We start from the raw sequence: 16,827 nt of genomic DNA on the forward strand, positions 1-16,827 counted from the left end.
GTTAGTTAGAGTGCACAGAGAGCACTCACATCCCCGAGCACTGCTTTAGGCTGTCCTCACGCTCAGCCGGACACCTGTGCTCACAGTCGGCTCGTGCTTCCAAGGCTCCCTTTGCCACCCCGAGGAGCAGGCACTGTTTCTTTGGAGATAAGATTGCCGACAGCTTGAAAACACTGTGAAGGTCACACAGATGTTCCCAGCCGGGATGCGTAGCAGTTTTGTCTGCTATAGTAAGGGACGTTCCCAGAACGGAATAAGTGAATTTGCCTGTTGCTCTTCACTTATTTTTGGTCGAGCTGCTCAAGTGTCGCGGTTAGTTCACCTGTTCACCGGCACTCGGGTCTCTACTCGCTGCGAGGAAAGATTCCGTGCTCCACCTGTCCGCGCCATAACAGAGCGACTTCACGTTGCGCTCAGAGCACGAAACGGCCGTGATTCTGGGATTCTGTGACCGTAACCCCGCGGGGCAGCGCCGGTTACCCGGCAGCACGGCGGCTCCCCCGGCCCCGACGCCCTCCCCGGCCTCGCCCCAGCCCCGCCACCTGCGGCGCTCCCGGGCCCGGCCTCGCGGCGGCCTCGCGCGGGGGGCGGAGCTCCGCCCCCACCTCCGCTCCGGCCCCGCCCCCGGCACGTGACGCGGGGTGACGCCGCCGTGCCCGGGAGCTGACACTCGACGCAGGGGTCGCGCCGCGAGCGGCGGGCAGGGCACGCGCGCAGCCGCCGCCGCCGCCGCGGCCACCGCAGCGGGGCCGCGCCGCCGGGACAGGTGAGGGGAGCCGCGGGGCCGCGCCTCTCGGGCCGGCGGGCAGCTGGGGGGCGGGGGGCGGCGCGGCGCGGCGCCGGCGGCGTCCCGGGCGGCGTCCCGGGCGGCTGCCTCGAGGCGGGCCGAGATCGCGGCCGCGCCCCCTCCCTGGCCCCCGCCGCCATCCACCGGGCGGGGCGGGCACGGGGCGGCCGCGCACCTGAGCGCTGCCGGGGGCCGCGCGGCGCCGAGGGCGGCCCGAGTCGGGCCGAGCGCCTTATGCAACCGCCTCACCTGGGCGGCCGCTCCGCGAACAAAGGGGCTCCGGGCAGCGCTGCCGGGGCCGCCGCCACCTCGTCCCCCACCCGCCCACCCCCTCCACTTCGGGGCTGCGGCTGCCTTTGAATAAGTCGAGCGGCGCCGATGGGCGGCCCGGGCGGCGGGGCCGTTTGCGGGGGGCGGCGTGGCTGGGCGTGAAACGCGGGACGGGAGCGGAGCCCCGCGAGGTGCACTGACAGTTGCTGGCCGGGCATCGCCTGCCGTGAGTCAGGGAGCAGCGAGCAGCGAGCAGCGCTGCGTGGTTACTGATTAAGCCTTTAGTTTTTAAGGAAGTCCGAGCTCGGGGAAGCCACTTTACGTTGCACTAGCAGCGGATTGCTAACTCGAGCAAACGGGGATTAAGCTCGCTTTTAAAAGCTTCTAACTCGCCCGGTGGGGCCGATTTGTTGTTCGCGTTTGCATCTTTGCGCCTCTTTCCGTCCGAGCGCCGCACGCACACGCGGTGCCTACGGGGGCGGCCGGGCAGCGGCTCGGCGAGGGCAGCGCGGCGGCCGCAGGGCGACATGGAGGTGCGCCGGGCGTGACGGAACGGCGCGAGCTGCGACGGCTGTGCGCCGAGCTGCTGAGAACGCTGCCCCAGGGGAGCGCTCACGGAGCCCGGCGGACTGTCGGCCCGAATTAATAGGAAATTATCCCGATCTAGCGCTGGCGATTGAGTTTGTTTCTGTGGCAGCACCGCAGAAGGCTCCGTGTCAGTAAGGGGTGAAGTTTGATGCTGAAAATGGAAAAAAGGCTGTACGAGTCAACTGCTGCTCCTTGGTAGGACATGGGAACAAGGTCACAGGAGAGAGCTGAGATCCACAGCGCTCTGCATTTAGTAACTGAGATCTGTTTGTATTATGAAGTAAATAAATCCTGAATCACAGTAAGGGTTTTTTTTTTTTTTTTTTTTTTTTTTTTTTTTCATCAGGAGAAATATAAAGAAAAAGAGATAAACCCAAAAGACTTTTTGCCTTAATTACCTGGTTATAGAAGATCAGAAGAAAATACTGTGGATGATAAACTGAAGGGAGGTGAATTCCTGCTGTATACCTCCTGATTTATATTTCCTATTGCATTCTGAGATAATGCTGAAATGGGGAGGGACCATAGCTGATACATTATGTACATACTATGATTTTATAGGCTCCCATCCATGGACCACACTTCCCTCCCTTCCTAGTCACATGCACTTTGGGATAAGTGAGGGCTGAGCACTTTTAGTGGGTGATGCTGTAGGGTTTCAGCTGCATTAAGGCCAACTGCTGAAGTAAGGAGATACCTGAACAAACCACTCCAAGAAGGGCTGAAGTTGCTGTTGCAGTTATTCAGGTTTGATTAGAAAAGATCCCCATTTGTTTGGAAGTGTGCAAATACAATCTTGTATTAGTAACAAAGCTAGGCTCGGGCTGGCGTGGAAGACTGCTGAGCTTTGCACGTAGCTCCCACCCCGAGGAAGTGTCGGAGGGGTGCGGGCAGCAGGCAGGGTGGGGCTGACCTCAGCAAACAGTGGGTGCTGGCCCTGTGCAGCCTTTGCTGAGTAAGGGCTGGGAACAGTTCCATCGGGAGCAGGTCCCATCGGAAGCGGAGCCTGGGAGCTCTGTGCCAGAGGAGATCTGTGAGATCCCTGACCCAGAGCCTCTGTCAGCATGGCTGGGGCTGGGCTGGTGCTGATCTCTGTGCTGATAGGCAGCTAGTGGGAGCGTGTGTGTTACGGCAAATGTGAAATGTGTTCTGTGTGAATGTTTACGAGGGTGGATAGTGATAGGGCAAGGGGGAATGGTTTTAAACTAAGATAGGGGAAGTTTGGGTTAGATAGTAGGAGAAAGTCTTTCATACAGGGTGGTGACGCACTGGAACAGGTTGCCCAAGGAGGTTGTGGATGCCCCATCCCTGGAGGCATTCAAGGCCAGGCTGGATGTGGCTCTGGGCAGCCTGGTCTGGTGGTTGGCAACCCGGCACATAGCAGGGGGTTGAAACTAGATGGCCATTCTGTGATTCTATGAATGTGTTTCCTCATAGGCATGTGGTCCTCCTTAAATTAGTTACCCTGTACCATTTGGGTTTCACTTCTAAAAATGTGGAAAATGTGGTCTGAATCTTCTTTTTTTTTTTTTTTTTTTTTTTTTGTATTCATGAAAACATTTTCCCATGTTTTTGTTGTCACTGGGGTTCATTCATTGTTATTTATCTGTTAAGCAGATATTCTTGGAATCATAGAACAGCTTGGGCTGGAAGGGACCTTAAGGGCCATCACTTCTATCCCCGTGTCATGGGTTGGTTCCCAACCAGCAGCTCAGGCTGCCCAGGGCCCTGTGCAACCTGGCCTTGTGCCCCTTCAGGGATGGGGCACCCACAGCTTCTCTGGGCAGCAATGCCAGCGCCGCTCCACCCTTTGAGTAAAGAATTTGTTCCTAACATCTAAACTAAATCTCCTCTCTTATAGTTTAAAGCCATTTCCCTGTTTGTTGTCACTATCATACCATGTAAAAAGTTTATTTCCTTCCTGCACATAAGCTCCCTTCAGGTGCTGGAAGGCCGCAGTGAGGTTCCTGTGGACTGTTCTCCAAACTAAACAACTCCAGCTCCTTCAACCTTTCTCCATAGGAGGGATGCTGCAGCCCTCTGATCATCTTTGTGGCCAACCTTTGGACCTGCTCCAGCAGCTCCATGTCCTTGTGCTGAGGGCCCCAAACCCGGGCACAGTACTGCAGATGGGGCCTCACAAGTGCAGAGCAGAAGGGATGGTCCCTTCCCTCACCCTGCTGGCCACCCCTCTTTTGATGCAGCCCAGGATGCAGTGGACATTCTAGGCTGCAAGCGCACGCTACTGGCTCATGTCCAGCTTTTTGTCCACCAGAACCCCCAAGTCCTTCTCCACAGGGTTGCTCTCAGTGAGTTTTTCTCCCAGTCTGCACACATAATCTGGGATTGCTCTGACCTGGCTATAGAGTCTTGCTCTTGGCCTTGTTGAACTTCTTAGGTTTGTGTGGGCCCACTTTTCAATCCTGTCCAGGTATGAAGGCTTCATTTAAGATACTGATTATTGATCAAGATATTGAAGATTGCAGATGTCCTCTGTGGAGTTAATCTCATTTTTGTGCCCATCATCCTTCAGTTAACAGTATTTCAACCTTTTTACCAAAGTGGGTGTCATCCAGCCTTACCAGTAATAGTTAAAGGGAAAGCACAAAGGCTCTACAAGGCCTGGCCCACTGTGTGACTGCAGTTGTTGATTTGTAACACCAAAGTCACCCCATGGCATTTGTGTGCACTCTTGTCCCAGTTTCTGTGTGCCTGCTGCAGGTTGGCACTGAGCCTATGGGAGGACAGCCTAAGTGCTGACCCTGGGCTGCAGGACCACAGGCTGCAAACCTGAAGTGTTAACTGAGCAGTGAAGAAGCTTTCCCACCTGTGCCTTTGGTGTCTAGCTTTGTGGAGGCGGAGGAGCAGAGCCTTGCTTGATCCTGATGATGAGCTGTTTATACAACTGTCTTAGTGTTCTGGCCTGCCACAGAACACAACTGATTTCTTTTTGGGTATGTGTTTGATGTTACCAAATGTTTGCTATTTACCTGATAATTTTGCAGCTTGGCTGGAAGAACAGAAATGTGTGTCTTTTCTCTTAGTGGCAAAGGGCTGAGCTAACAAAACTATTTTTGTAGCTATTGTATTTTATTTAACTTCTGTTTCTTAAAATCCTGTTAACTTTTTAAAGCATAAAATATGGCTTATACTGGGCATATCTATCTTGAAAAGACATTTAGCATGCGTTTTTTCACTAAATAGTTACATGAAATAGGCAAGAGAATGAAAATGTCAAGCCTTTAAACGCTTGGTAGCCCTGTGGGAAACCATGGCTATGTGTTCTTTTGTTTTGCATCTGTATGGGAGAAGGAAAGGCAGTGTGAGTGGGCTGTCTTCCTAAATTTTCATTTCCAAGGCAGCATACCTTCATGGCAGCTTGTAGCTCAGGGTCACTTATGTTTTTCTGGTCTGTGACCTTGAGACCGTGATTGGTAGCAGCACTGGGGAACTGTTGGGAGGAGTTGGATATGGTTACAAGGAAGAAAATATCATTTTGTATGGGAGGGGGGAAGGCCGCAATGTGGGCATGTTTACCTGCTGCTGGAATTGCTAACACATGCAGGGCTGCACATAAAAATACCTGTTTGTGCTGAACGGCAGGTGGGCTGGGTGGTTTGTGCTGAGACTGTAAATTAGCTCCAGTGCTGCAAATGTCAGGGTGCTGTTTTATGGGGGAGAAAATAAAAAGGGGGAGGAAACCCATTGCAGACAATCTGAGCATTATTTTCTACTCTTTGCGTTCCTCTTACTGCCAGCTTTGTTTGCATGTGGCACCATCTTTCTTTCTGCCAAGTCCTTTAATAATATTCTAAGCCTGATCTTGTGATTCCATTTAGAGTCTTGTAAACAACTGTGGCTTTAAGGCTACCTGTAGGGAATGCGTCCTGGGTGTGGAAATGGTCTATGGGAGAAAGAAAGACATGATTTAAACAAGGCGATTGTTTCTTAGCTTTGTAGTTGGACTTTCAGGTGCTGTCTTCAACAGAGTTAAGTGGGAAATATAATGTGTTCAAGGATCAGCTCGAATAGCCGAAATGGTGGAAGGAAAATTGCAGAACTGTTAGGCATTTTTGCTTCAGTTCTCTTCACAAGTTCTCCTTTGTTGTTGTTTTTGCACTTAGTCCCTATTATGGTCTGCATCTGTATGCTTGCATGGAATTGCATTTGTTCCACTGAGTTATAGGGAAAATGCTGTAGGTCTCATCATGAAGTCTCAACTCGCAGAGCAGCAAATTTCTGAATTGTTTTTGTCATTCATGTGTTGGTTATTTTTTTTTTTACTTATTTGTTAGTCTTTGAGGTCAATACAGCAGCATTTACATGGATTCTTCTAAATGCTTTTTGAATGTTAGAGATCTCACCCTTATCAGCTTTGATTTTTTTTTTTCTTTCAAGGTTAAGAAATTGTATTTTTTCATATTCCTTTATTAAGCTGTTTTTATTGTAAGTTGCTAAGACTGGTGTTCACCAACTCACCAATTGTGGTGTTAGGTGATTAAATAGAGGAGAAACTGTATCTTGTGGATATGGGAACAGTGGTAGTTGGCTATGCTAGAAGGGGCTGTAAGTCTAAATGCTACATTTTCATATATTCTTGTTTTGAGACCTCACCTGGAGCACTGTGTCCAGGTGTGGAGTCCTCAGTGCAGGAGAGACATGGACCTGTTAGAGTGCATCCAGGGAAGGGCAACCAAAATGATCCAAGGGATAGAACACCTCCCCTGCGAGGATGGGCTGGGAGAGCTGGGGCTGTGCAGCCTGGAGAGCTGAGAGTGGCCTGTCAAATCTGCAGGGGGCTGTAAAAAGAAAGGTATCCTTTAGCAGGGCCTGCTGTGACAGGACGAGAGGAAATGGCTTCAAACTAAAAGAGGGAATGTTTAGATTGGATATAGGGAAGATATTTTTTTAACAATAAGGGTAGAGAAGCACTGGAACAGGCCACCGGGATGTGGTGAAGCCCAATCCTTGGAGATGCTGAAAGCCAGGCTGGATAGGGCTCTGAGCACCCTGATCTGGCTGTGCGTGTCCCTGTTCTCTGCAGGGGAGTTGGACCAGATGGCCTTTTAAGAATCATAGTGTCATTTGAGGTAGAAGGGACCTTTAAATGTTTCTGTGATTCTGTATAATATGGTTTGATTGATTCATCGTCCTTAATAGTTATTATTCTTTCTAATGTATTTTTTTTTTATTTTTAACACTTACCAGGTGCTTATCAGGTTTTCTGTGACGTAAATATTGCTCAAAGGTCTCTTAAGAGCAAGGTAAACATTTAGAATTTAAACCACAGAAGACGCAGCATTTTGGAAACTTGAAATGCTTTTTAATATTATATTATGCTAGCAATTTCTAGAAGCAATTCAGAAGTCCTAACGCCTGGGCAGATGCAGGGGCAGCAAAGCCCACATACTGCACTGCTCCCAAGCTCTTGCATCTCAGCACAGGTTGGCAGGGGCTACATACAATGTGTGGGTCCAGGATAGCCAGCTTGTGCTAGGCTGGGATGCGGCACCGGAGGAAGAATGAAGGATTTTGTAAGGAATTCTCAGTGCTCTGAAGCGACTCTTGAACCGAAGGGTAATGCAAAGTAAACAAATCATAATCTCCTTTTAAATATTTTGATTAAAACCAGAATAATGGCAGTTTCTTAAGAAATTAAGCCTGTACATAAGCAAGAGAGACTCAAACTAGTCCTCCCACCAAGCCCTCAATGATGACTAACATCACTTAGTTGTAGCAACAGGCTTAGCGAGTAGCTTGATAGCAAGAGGCTTGTGAGAATATGGGACTTAAATCAGAGATTCTGTTGTAGTGTTGACTTTGCTTTATTGCTGTGAAAAGTATCTGAGAGTCTTTAATTTATTAATGTGTTTGACTGAGGTTGACGTAAGTGGAGTCTACAACATTATTTTTGAAATTATTTTCCTCTGAAGTGCTCTCAGACAGTTACTTCATCGTATAGACATCATTTTCCTTTTTTTATTGCAGCTCTGATTGTGCACAGGAAACAAACGCTTCCTAAGCAGAATGTGGCAAAGTGTTTGCTGGAAAAGGTGAAATTTTTTTGGGTGGAGATGGCTGATAGGAGTGCGAAGATCCTTCCAGGACAATTGTACATTGAAGTGGAGTATGACTATGAGTATGAGGCCAAGGACAAGAAAATTGTAATTAAACAGGGGGAGAAATATATATTAGTGAAGAAGACTAATGACGATTGGTGGCAAGTGAAGAAGGATGAAAATTCCAAACCCTTTTACGTGCCAGCACAGTATGTGAAGGAAATACCACGGAAAGCACTGATGCCACCTGTTAAGCAAGCAGGCATGCTGCCAAATAATGCTTTAAAGCTGACGCATGGATTACAGAGATCGACAGAAAATGTGAATAAGTCACCAGAGCTTTCTAGTTTTGGGAAATCTTCTCCAGTTCAAGTGTCTTGCTTAGTTCGAGATGCCAATCAAAATCTGGGACCAAACAGTAGCCCTGGTCAAACTCTTGGTTTGAGTCTGGACCTTACTCAGAACAATGGAAAACTTAACAACGAGTTGCAATCTCCCAAGGTTTCCAATCAGTTTCGAACCATCTCCATGGGTCATTTCCCATGTCCAGAGTTCTTGGAAATAGAGAAGACCAGCTTTTTGCATGAACAGTCTTGTGATTCAGCAGGAGAAGGCTCAGAAAAAATTCACCAGGATTCAGAATCTGGAGATGAACTCAGTAGCAGCTCCACTGAACAAGCGCAGGTAAGCTTAAAAAACAGTTTCTGTAGATTTGTGGGTTTTTATTTTTTTTATTTTTTTATTTTTTTATTTTTTTAATTCTTCCTTCTCCTTATTACCATAACTATTTGTCTTAAGTTTTCTTTTTCTTATTTTCTCCTAATAAACAGAGGTTGTAAGTACCACTGTCTTGTCTCAGCATCAGCTGGCTATTGAAGTCTAAACCGTTGGTGTGAATGGCTCTGATGTCCCAGAGGTTTGGGGATTGTTTCCATTCACATCGTCCTGTGATTGAATGTTACAGAAACATTGTCTTATTGTTTTGAGATAAGACTGAATTTGGGTTATATTGTGGTCGAGATGAAGGGAACATACTGCAGTAGCTCACTTCTTGTTTTTTTTGTTTTGTTTTGTTTTTTGTTTTTTGTTTGTTTTTTTTAAACCAGAGGAAGGTAACTGTGCTAGTTACTGTCAGCTTTTTCCTTAGTCTGTGTTTAGGTAGCTTGAGTACAAACTGGTCACTCATTTGCCACAATCAGAACTCACTTTAGGGTGGTATGCACATGAAAGATGCTAACTTTAGAAATAAAAATCTTCCTACAGAGAGTTGTGCTTCAGTACCAACTTACTAATAAGACACAAGACAAATTAAGACTGCTTAGCCAGTATGATTGGGTATGGGAAAATCCCAAAGATACAAGATTGAGTGACTTATGCAGTCATGAACTTGCATACATTTATATGGTTGACGTAGCCAGAATCAGTAGTTCTTAAATATCCTATTCTAGTCTTCACCTCTTTCTTGAAAGTCAGGTTTTCTATAGTTATGGATTTTCATGCCTCTAATATTTGTTACTCTTAAAACAATTTTACTTTCACTTGTTCCTTTTTTTCTGCAAACAATAAGGAATAAGTGAGATTACTGAATTTAATTTCTTCATTTATAAAAACATTTCTCCATTAATGTAAAGGTTGTTGTAAAGAAAGTAGAGAAAACAAACAAATGTTCACTGTAGGTGGTAAAAGCTGCTTAGAACTTGTAAGGATAAAATAATGCTTAGACATTTACTTCAGAATCATCTGTAGTAGCTCATCTGCTGTCATATTAGTTGATTTCCAGGTGAATAACAAAATACTAAGGAATACTTTGAAAATACATTTTACTTCAAATAGATTACCATAAATTTACATGGTGCATTAGGACAGTCTCCTCGACTGTGTTGAATGTGTGTCACCTTCTGTAATTAAAGTAGGTGAAATTCACTTTACATGGGTGTCTTCTGGCAAATAGTAATAACCATCCAGGCCAGCTGTTCAGTTTCCGTGTGATTTTTGTGGCTATTGATGTGGTGACACATAATCTCTTCATCTTCCGCCTCCATCCCACCCTGCAAATATGTTGCCTCAACATGAAAACCTCTTTGAGCGTGGCCTTCAGCAGAGCAGGTATGCATGCATGTACAGCCTTCACTGAGTTACATGGAAGGTCTGAAGAGGGAAGTTTTCCCAATGCTTAAAGTTAGAAATCATGAAAATGTTAAGTTCCAGCTGTAGGAAAATCATGTAGTGTTTGACTCCTGTCAGTGGAGAGCTTGTTGTGGTCACTGTCTTGGGAGCTTGATAGACCATGCAGCCATCGTATTTTACAACTGTAGAGTCACTTCATCTTGTGCAATCACAGGCTCTTGAAATGCAGTGAAAAATATTAGATATTTAGTAGCCATAGAGATGAAAGCAGTAGTAATGCTGATGTCACTATTAGCTCAGTTTAGATATGAGTGCCAGCCTTCTCTTCTGGATCAGCCTCGTTTTTTTTTTTTTTTAATAATTCTTTCAATAATGAACATTGTTAAGTAGAAATCAGCTGTGCAGAAATTAATGGCTCAGAAAGCTGTTTTTATTGCTTTTAGTCTTTAGTGAGAACATCAAGTTCCCAGTTTTCACGCACAAACAGGGTACTGCTTCCCGAGGCACTGTGACTGGGGCTCTTCCTTCCCTCTGCTGCTATGAAATGCAGTTTTATGCTGTCTCAGTTACAGTAAATTCTAAACTACAGGTTTTTTTCTTCTTAATTTGTAAGGTTAGAGACTAGATTGGTCTTAATGATAATACTTTTTTTTGGGGGGGGAGAGATTTTTTTATCCTTGGCTTCATGAGCTCAGGCTTTCCATCCAGCTGTGGGAATGAGAGATGGTTTAGCTGGAGATGGTGGCAATTACTTGTTTCTAGCCCAACCTTCAGTGTTTTCTCAGTACACTGAGTACAAATGTATGAGATGCAGAGGAGTTGCTTATAATGAGATTCTTCTAAGAGATAAGTTCCTCATTCTCACAAGATAGTCCTACTTGTCCTTTCCAGTAAAGTGCAGGTTTTGTAACTGAACAGTCTTCTACTCAAACATTTGTGGGCTGTGGAAATGCCAGAAGATCCAGTCTCCTATGAACTGTATAAAGGAAGGATTTTTTGAACGTCTGCAATCTGATAGGAGGTAAAGGATGGAGTGGTGACAATGTGAACAGAAAAGTTTGCTACTGAAGATGTGGGCAAATGATCTCATCAAGAGAAGAAAAAAATAATTGGGCAATGGAATGCTCTTGATCCTTTGCACAAGGATCTTGTGCATTTTGACCCCTTATACAAAGAAATCCCCAGTACTGGGTGTCATTCATTTTGCTTATGGGCTTGAGCTGAAGGAAGGCTGGAGGTAATTAGAGAAAGCAGGGCCTGAGAGGAAACACTTCAGCTGCACCAGATTTAAATCTCTGGTGGAGATGATAACTGCCAGCAGAATTGGAATTGAATGAACTGGATCAGAAGGGCACAGATAGAGTCACAGGTGTGCTAATGGTGCTTAAGGGAGAATCAGTGAGATTTCTCAATGAAGTTTTAGGACAGTCGTATCAAGTGTGATGTCATGATCCCAGCAGAAGGGCTGAAAATAATCCTTTGAGAGGTTAGCAAGGGGAAAGAGGGAGATTTTGTAGCAGAGGATGCACAGTACTTGAACAACTGAAAGGACTGAGTGATGTGCCTTAATCTTGAATAATTCTTCTGAAGCGAGGTGGGGAAAGGAAATGACCTATCTAAAACATACATATATAGGCACACCTAATTTCTTAGGAACAAAGAGTTGAAGCAAAAGGGGAAGAAATTTAAAAGTGGTTTTGAAAAGGCATTTTGGTTAGTGTTTGCAGGTAAGTTCTGCTAACAAGTTTTGGTATAAAATGTGCAGACGTGGAAGGGTGGGTGTGTTCAGAGCTCACCCTGAGGATGGTTCGGGATTATCTTTGTATGCAGATGCAACTTTGGGATAAAATAGTTGCAGACAAATTAAAATCTGCTTTCAGCCATGCTAATGCATAACCTACTTGAAATACTTTCTCTGATGAGGATGAGTGTTAGTGTTACCTTCTCTTCTGTCATGGGAGACGTGGAATATATATGTGCATGAGGAGATTTGTTCCCACTTAATGTTACTTTGCATGCTCGTTAAAGTTATTTTAGTAGCAGGCTGTTTTTAATCATTTATAAATATAGACAGTGACCCATTTGTAAAGACTGTTCTGTCTTTCATCCTCTTTAGTAATTGACTATTGCATAAACTGTCAAGTGCTAAAGGGGATTATCACTAGGATGGCTGTTTTGCTTTGATTGATTCTAAGTAGTAAAAATCTCGTGAAGAAATCTGTTTTACCTCTGCTGCTTCTGTGGAAATTGCTGTAACTCTTTAAACTGAGATTGTAAAGTTTTATATGTCTCCATAGGCAGTGTGAAAGCAGATCATACCACTTTCAACTACTTTGTCACTTTAGTGAAGGGCTGGTGGCACACTAGTAGTGTCTGCATGGGGCAGATATGAACCCTCTAAGTAGGGGGCTGTTACTGGCTTTGTGGACTCAATTCAGTTTGCTTCTGTGGTTAGAAGTTTGATGCTTTTTCACTTATTCATTGCTTATGCAAATTAAGAAAGTTGCCAGGATGAAGAAAGCACACTTTACACAAATTACACTAAACACAAATTACTTGTGGTGCAACTGCACATCTCTTCAGATTCATAACAGCATTTATAATGTAGCATTTTCAATTAGGTTCTGAGTACCGTCTTCATCATCTCTTCTAAAAATGAGTGTTGGTTACTCTAAGTTAGAATATACTGAGCTATACTGATACAATGAGATGAAGAACAGCTTCTTATGATGAGGAACTAAAAGCTTTGCAAGGGGAGGCATTTTGAAAAGCATCAGAACATTTTTTTAGTGCTATTGCAGTAACTGCTGTTAGAAGTTTGTAACCAGCCTGAAATGGTCTCATGTTGTAGCAGTAGCTCTGAATGTTGTCTGTACACACCCTTCAAGAGTCTACAAAAGAAACTTTCTGTTTCTTTTTCCTATCCTATGCTAATGTGACTTTCCAAGGGCTGTTTGTGAGCAGCCCTGTGTGAATGGTGTTAACGTGCAACAGCAGTGTAAGTCAACTAGCAGATAGCTGTGGCTCTTTGTGTGAGCAGTTCAGGATTTGGGTGCCTTAGGATGAGTGGATGCCATGTGCCTCTGATGCTACTGATAGCCCTTGTACCCTTCTGAACCTCTCTGCTGCAAATTGGGGTGGCCTTCATTTAAAATAAAATAAAATAAATTATAATATTAAAAACAAACAAACAAAACAAAACAAACCATAGGAGGCAACTGTGGAAAAGTCATAGCCTGGGGGACTAGCTGTGTTTAGCTGACTGGCTTACACCAACAGTGGTGGCTGAGTGCTCAGCTGAGTAAGGTACATGTGGTTCTGTTTTTGTACTTTCAGAGTTTAAACAAAGATCTGGAGCACTCCTATATTTCTACACATGCCAGCCTAGTCTTCTGAGTTTCTACGCTTGTTTTCCTTAATTTCACACATATGATGAAGTAAACTTCTAAGGCATCAACCTTCTTCCTATGCCTTTGATACCGGTGTAACTACTTACTAGCACAAATGAAGCTCAAGCTGCGCTGCTCAAGGAATGATAATCATAATATGGAATTGTTTTCTGCTTTTCATCTAGAGAAGCCATTCCTAGCATGCAATATGAGTTTGGGTGCCTTTTCTGTTAAGCAGCACAGAATGTTGCCCTCAGCACGGAGACAGCAGAATCTTTGCGGATGATAGAGTAAGTGCTGATGTGAAGAAGCAGCATAGGAAAACAAACTGATGTTTTGTCTGCTCTGCATAAACCTAAAGCATCAGGCAATACTGGGGCCTTGCTGCTTCTCCATTGGCAGTGCTTCTGTCGGTTTTTAACTTAGGAACTTCCAGACACAGAACAAACTTCAAACTGCTTTGTAATAAACAAACCTTACTTGAGAATGTTTGATCATATCTTGTTCTTGCACACTGCATAACTCTCAGGATAAACAATTGCATTCTGTGTATCTTTACCTAGCTGCTATCTAGACAGCTGTTTAATACTGCAGGGCTCATGTATTAAATAAATGTGCTGTTATTTCGTAGAATTCTAAAGAAAGTACTGCTTGTTTCACAGCAGTGTGACAAAACAGTAGGGAACGTATGACTGGATAGAATAAAATGCAGAACACTTATTTTCAGATAGGCAGCCCTCTCTGGAATAGTAGGCATTTGTGCTTTAAAAACAAAAGCAAAGTCTAAGCGTATCTGGTACCCAGGCAGCTGCTATTTCTCTGCCTCTTGGCAGAGGTGTGGGATTAAAAATAATGTAGAGAAATGTGTTTTGTTCTTATATGGATTTTCCTTCTAATACTGAAGGACAATACCCTTAAGCAAAACAGAGTAATAAGAATTGATGATGAATTTCAAAAGCCTTGTGATGGTGAGTGATTTGGGCAGAATGCTGTTAGACTACAGGAATCGATTTTGTGTTTGCTCTATGTTAATGTGTTGCTCTGGGGAAAGAAAGAACTTTTTAGATGATGTTAGGTTAGTGCAAAGAAGCAATCAAACTAGTGTGGAGAATGTCAGTTGTAGGAGACAGAGCAGAACAAAAATGCAGAGGTTTGTAGGTAATTCCATGGTATTTCTGGATCTTAGATACTGTGCAATTTGAAGGTCTTTCTTCCTGAAAGTGAGTACTGCAGAAAACAGTATACGGAAGGGTGTAAGCAGGGGTATGGAGTAGCTGCCATGACAAAACTTTTTCCCTCCAGGTGTACATTTAGCATTGCATGCAGAGCATGTCTTGTTTTTGAGTAGGTATTGCTATTAGTGCTGAAAGATGGTTGAGAAGAAAAGTAACCTTAATTTTGATTGTTTTTTTCTTTCACTAGTCTTCTGTTGTAAGCTCTGTACAGATGAAAGATTGTGTACAGTGATGTTCTGAAGATTGCTGTGAGTATTCTGAGTCTAAATATCAATGAATTCTAGCTCTCCTGATAAATAGCTTTGTGAAAGAAATCTGAAAGTTAGGGACCTGTCTGAATAGAATGAGCTTGTTGCTTCTGTTGGTTTTTTATGCTTACAAAGAGAAACTGAAGTCAGATAATGTAACAAAGTTCTTGAATACGATTTACTGGCATCCCTCATTAATCTGAAATTACATGACTTATGAATTTAATAGTTCAATTCTTTTTTAAATGGAAGCCTTGCTTGCCTGAGGCTTCCAGATGGTCTTCACACCACCTGGTTAAATTGAGCAGCTTCCCTGTGTTCTCTTTCAAAGCAGTGCTACAGATCGGAGTGCTATGCATGTTTCTTGGTGTGGTGGTGTAAGCAGATTTGTGGATTACCATTCAGCTGGAGGACTTGGCTGCTCTAGGAACTGCGTGGTTCTATCAATATTTATAGCTTGAATAGCACAGAGATGGAGTGGTGCTGGCTGAGTGCTGTGATCTTGTGTGTAAATACTGGTGCAGCAATACCAAAGGCCGTGCGTGTTCCTCTATGGCAGCTTGAATAGCTACAAAGTGCCTTGTGCAAAGTTTGCAGGTCTGGTGGATGAAGGGCATATTTGCTGATTCAGTATGGCTTATGGGATGAGATTTCTGACTTCTGCAACTAGTGGACTAATGTAAAAGGATATCTTAACAAAACACTGGTTAAAAAAATACTACTCGCAGCAAACTTTCTCAGCTGGTTGTTCCATGTATCTAATAATGCAGTATACAGACTTCTTTTCTAGGCAGCTTGATAGATTGCCAGGATGCTGTCCTACCATGTTGCACACAACCTGTACTGCTCTTTGGTCTCTGTGCTCGTGCCCATGCTGATGCTGTCAGGACCTCTTAACCACCTCCTCCCAGCCAGCTTCCCATAGCTGGGCTCCAGCAGCAGGCTGCTGGGAGCTGGAGCCCAATGTGCCTTGCGAAGAGCAGCATGACAGGACTGTGGCACAGCTGTCACATAGAGTGGTCCTTCAGCCCATCAGCACTCTGCTGCTTGTGCTTGTGCCAGGGAAGGTCCTTGGCAGCCACCCACTGCTGCCTTCAGAGCTCCAGCCTTCCCTGCTTTGTCCTCTTGTCTCTGCCAGCTTGGAGAGCTGTTCTTTATGAGTCCTCTCTGAAAACAGAGAATGTTTAGTATGGGGAAAATAAAACTTAGGAGAGGATTTTTCTTCTTCTGTGTCCCTCTGCCTGGCAGACACCTGTCTCCGTTCCTTCTCTCCCCAAGCTGTGTACAACAAGAGTACTTGTTCATGTCGCAGGATGTGGGTGTGATGTACAAGAGTGGAATATTTTCCTTTAATTTTGCTTTCAGTTAACTGTGTGTTAAAACCATATTGTATCCCTTATTCCAAGTTTACAAGTTGCTGTTGTAGCCATCAATTGAACAAAACTGGAGCTCAAGTTTTCTGTCCTTTGTAGAGAACCAGAAAATCCCAAGTGCTCTGCTAGAATCTTCTGTCTTGCTTTGTAAAGCTCTGAAGCCTCAGCAGGCTTTTCCCAAACGTAGGGTCTGATGAAACTCCATTTGGTATGGATGAAGGCTGCAAGACAGTGCTATTCAGAAGCTGCTGGTCTTTGGTCTAATGTTTGTTAAAACAAATAATAGGAACATTATGGAGAAAGATGGTACACTTTTTTTTTTTTCCAATTGATTGAAAAGGAAAGATTTTTTTTTTTCTCTTCTCCTACTGTTCAGTTAATTCTTTGGTTAAGTCTTCAGTTAACTCTCCCTGTAACTTTCCCTGTGGCCGTCTTGCTCCTTTTGCTGTCCATTTTATGGCACCTCCTTTGCCTTCTTGTAACATGATTGCTTCCTGTAACAAACAGAATAACATCAGTAAGGTATTTCCAACTTCATTTTTTCAGCATTGTGTAGTGGGCCAAGCAATAACTTATGTGCTTCTTTGTGGCACGTCTTGAATTTCCTAGTGGGAGAAAAAGATGGATGACTTCACATCTTGAGTTCTGCATATACTTACACTATACGTACAGTCATAGTAGCAAGGACAGCAAAATCATGCTGCTCTTCTCGCTTCCATCAGCTTTCTCTTTGGACTTGCCTGGTCATGGC

The 16,827-nt window shown here is 44.4% G+C and overlaps 1 protein-coding gene across 15 annotated transcripts in view; it reads left to right on the forward strand.

Moving 5' to 3' along the window:
• Positions 1 to 606: 606 nt before the first annotated feature.
• ARHGAP12 (Rho GTPase activating protein 12) overlaps positions 607 to 16,827 on the forward strand; it is a 72,080-nt gene continuing 55,859 nt past the window's right edge. For 3 of the 15 annotated variants that reach the window (XM_085227108.1, XM_085227116.1, XM_085227117.1), the window contains exons 1-2: positions 7,023 to 7,222; positions 7,634 to 8,388. In XM_085227108.1, the coding sequence (XP_085083234.1) occupies positions 7,168 to 7,222; positions 7,634 to 8,388 (810 nt within the window). In that variant the 5' untranslated portion in view covers positions 7,023 to 7,167. Of the gene's footprint in view, positions 767 to 3,764; positions 6,910 to 7,014; positions 7,223 to 7,633; positions 8,389 to 16,827 lie in introns of those variants that run through there. The other 12 variants (XM_085227104.1, XM_085227105.1, XM_085227111.1 and 9 more) reach the window with 11 other exon arrangements.

The sequence above is a fragment of the Meleagris gallopavo genome, chromosome 6 (assembly GCF_905368555.1).
Source record: "Meleagris gallopavo chromosome 6, MGAL_WU_HG_1.1, whole genome shotgun sequence".
In the NCBI taxonomy this organism is placed as follows: Eukaryota; Metazoa; Chordata; class Aves; order Galliformes; family Phasianidae; genus Meleagris; species Meleagris gallopavo.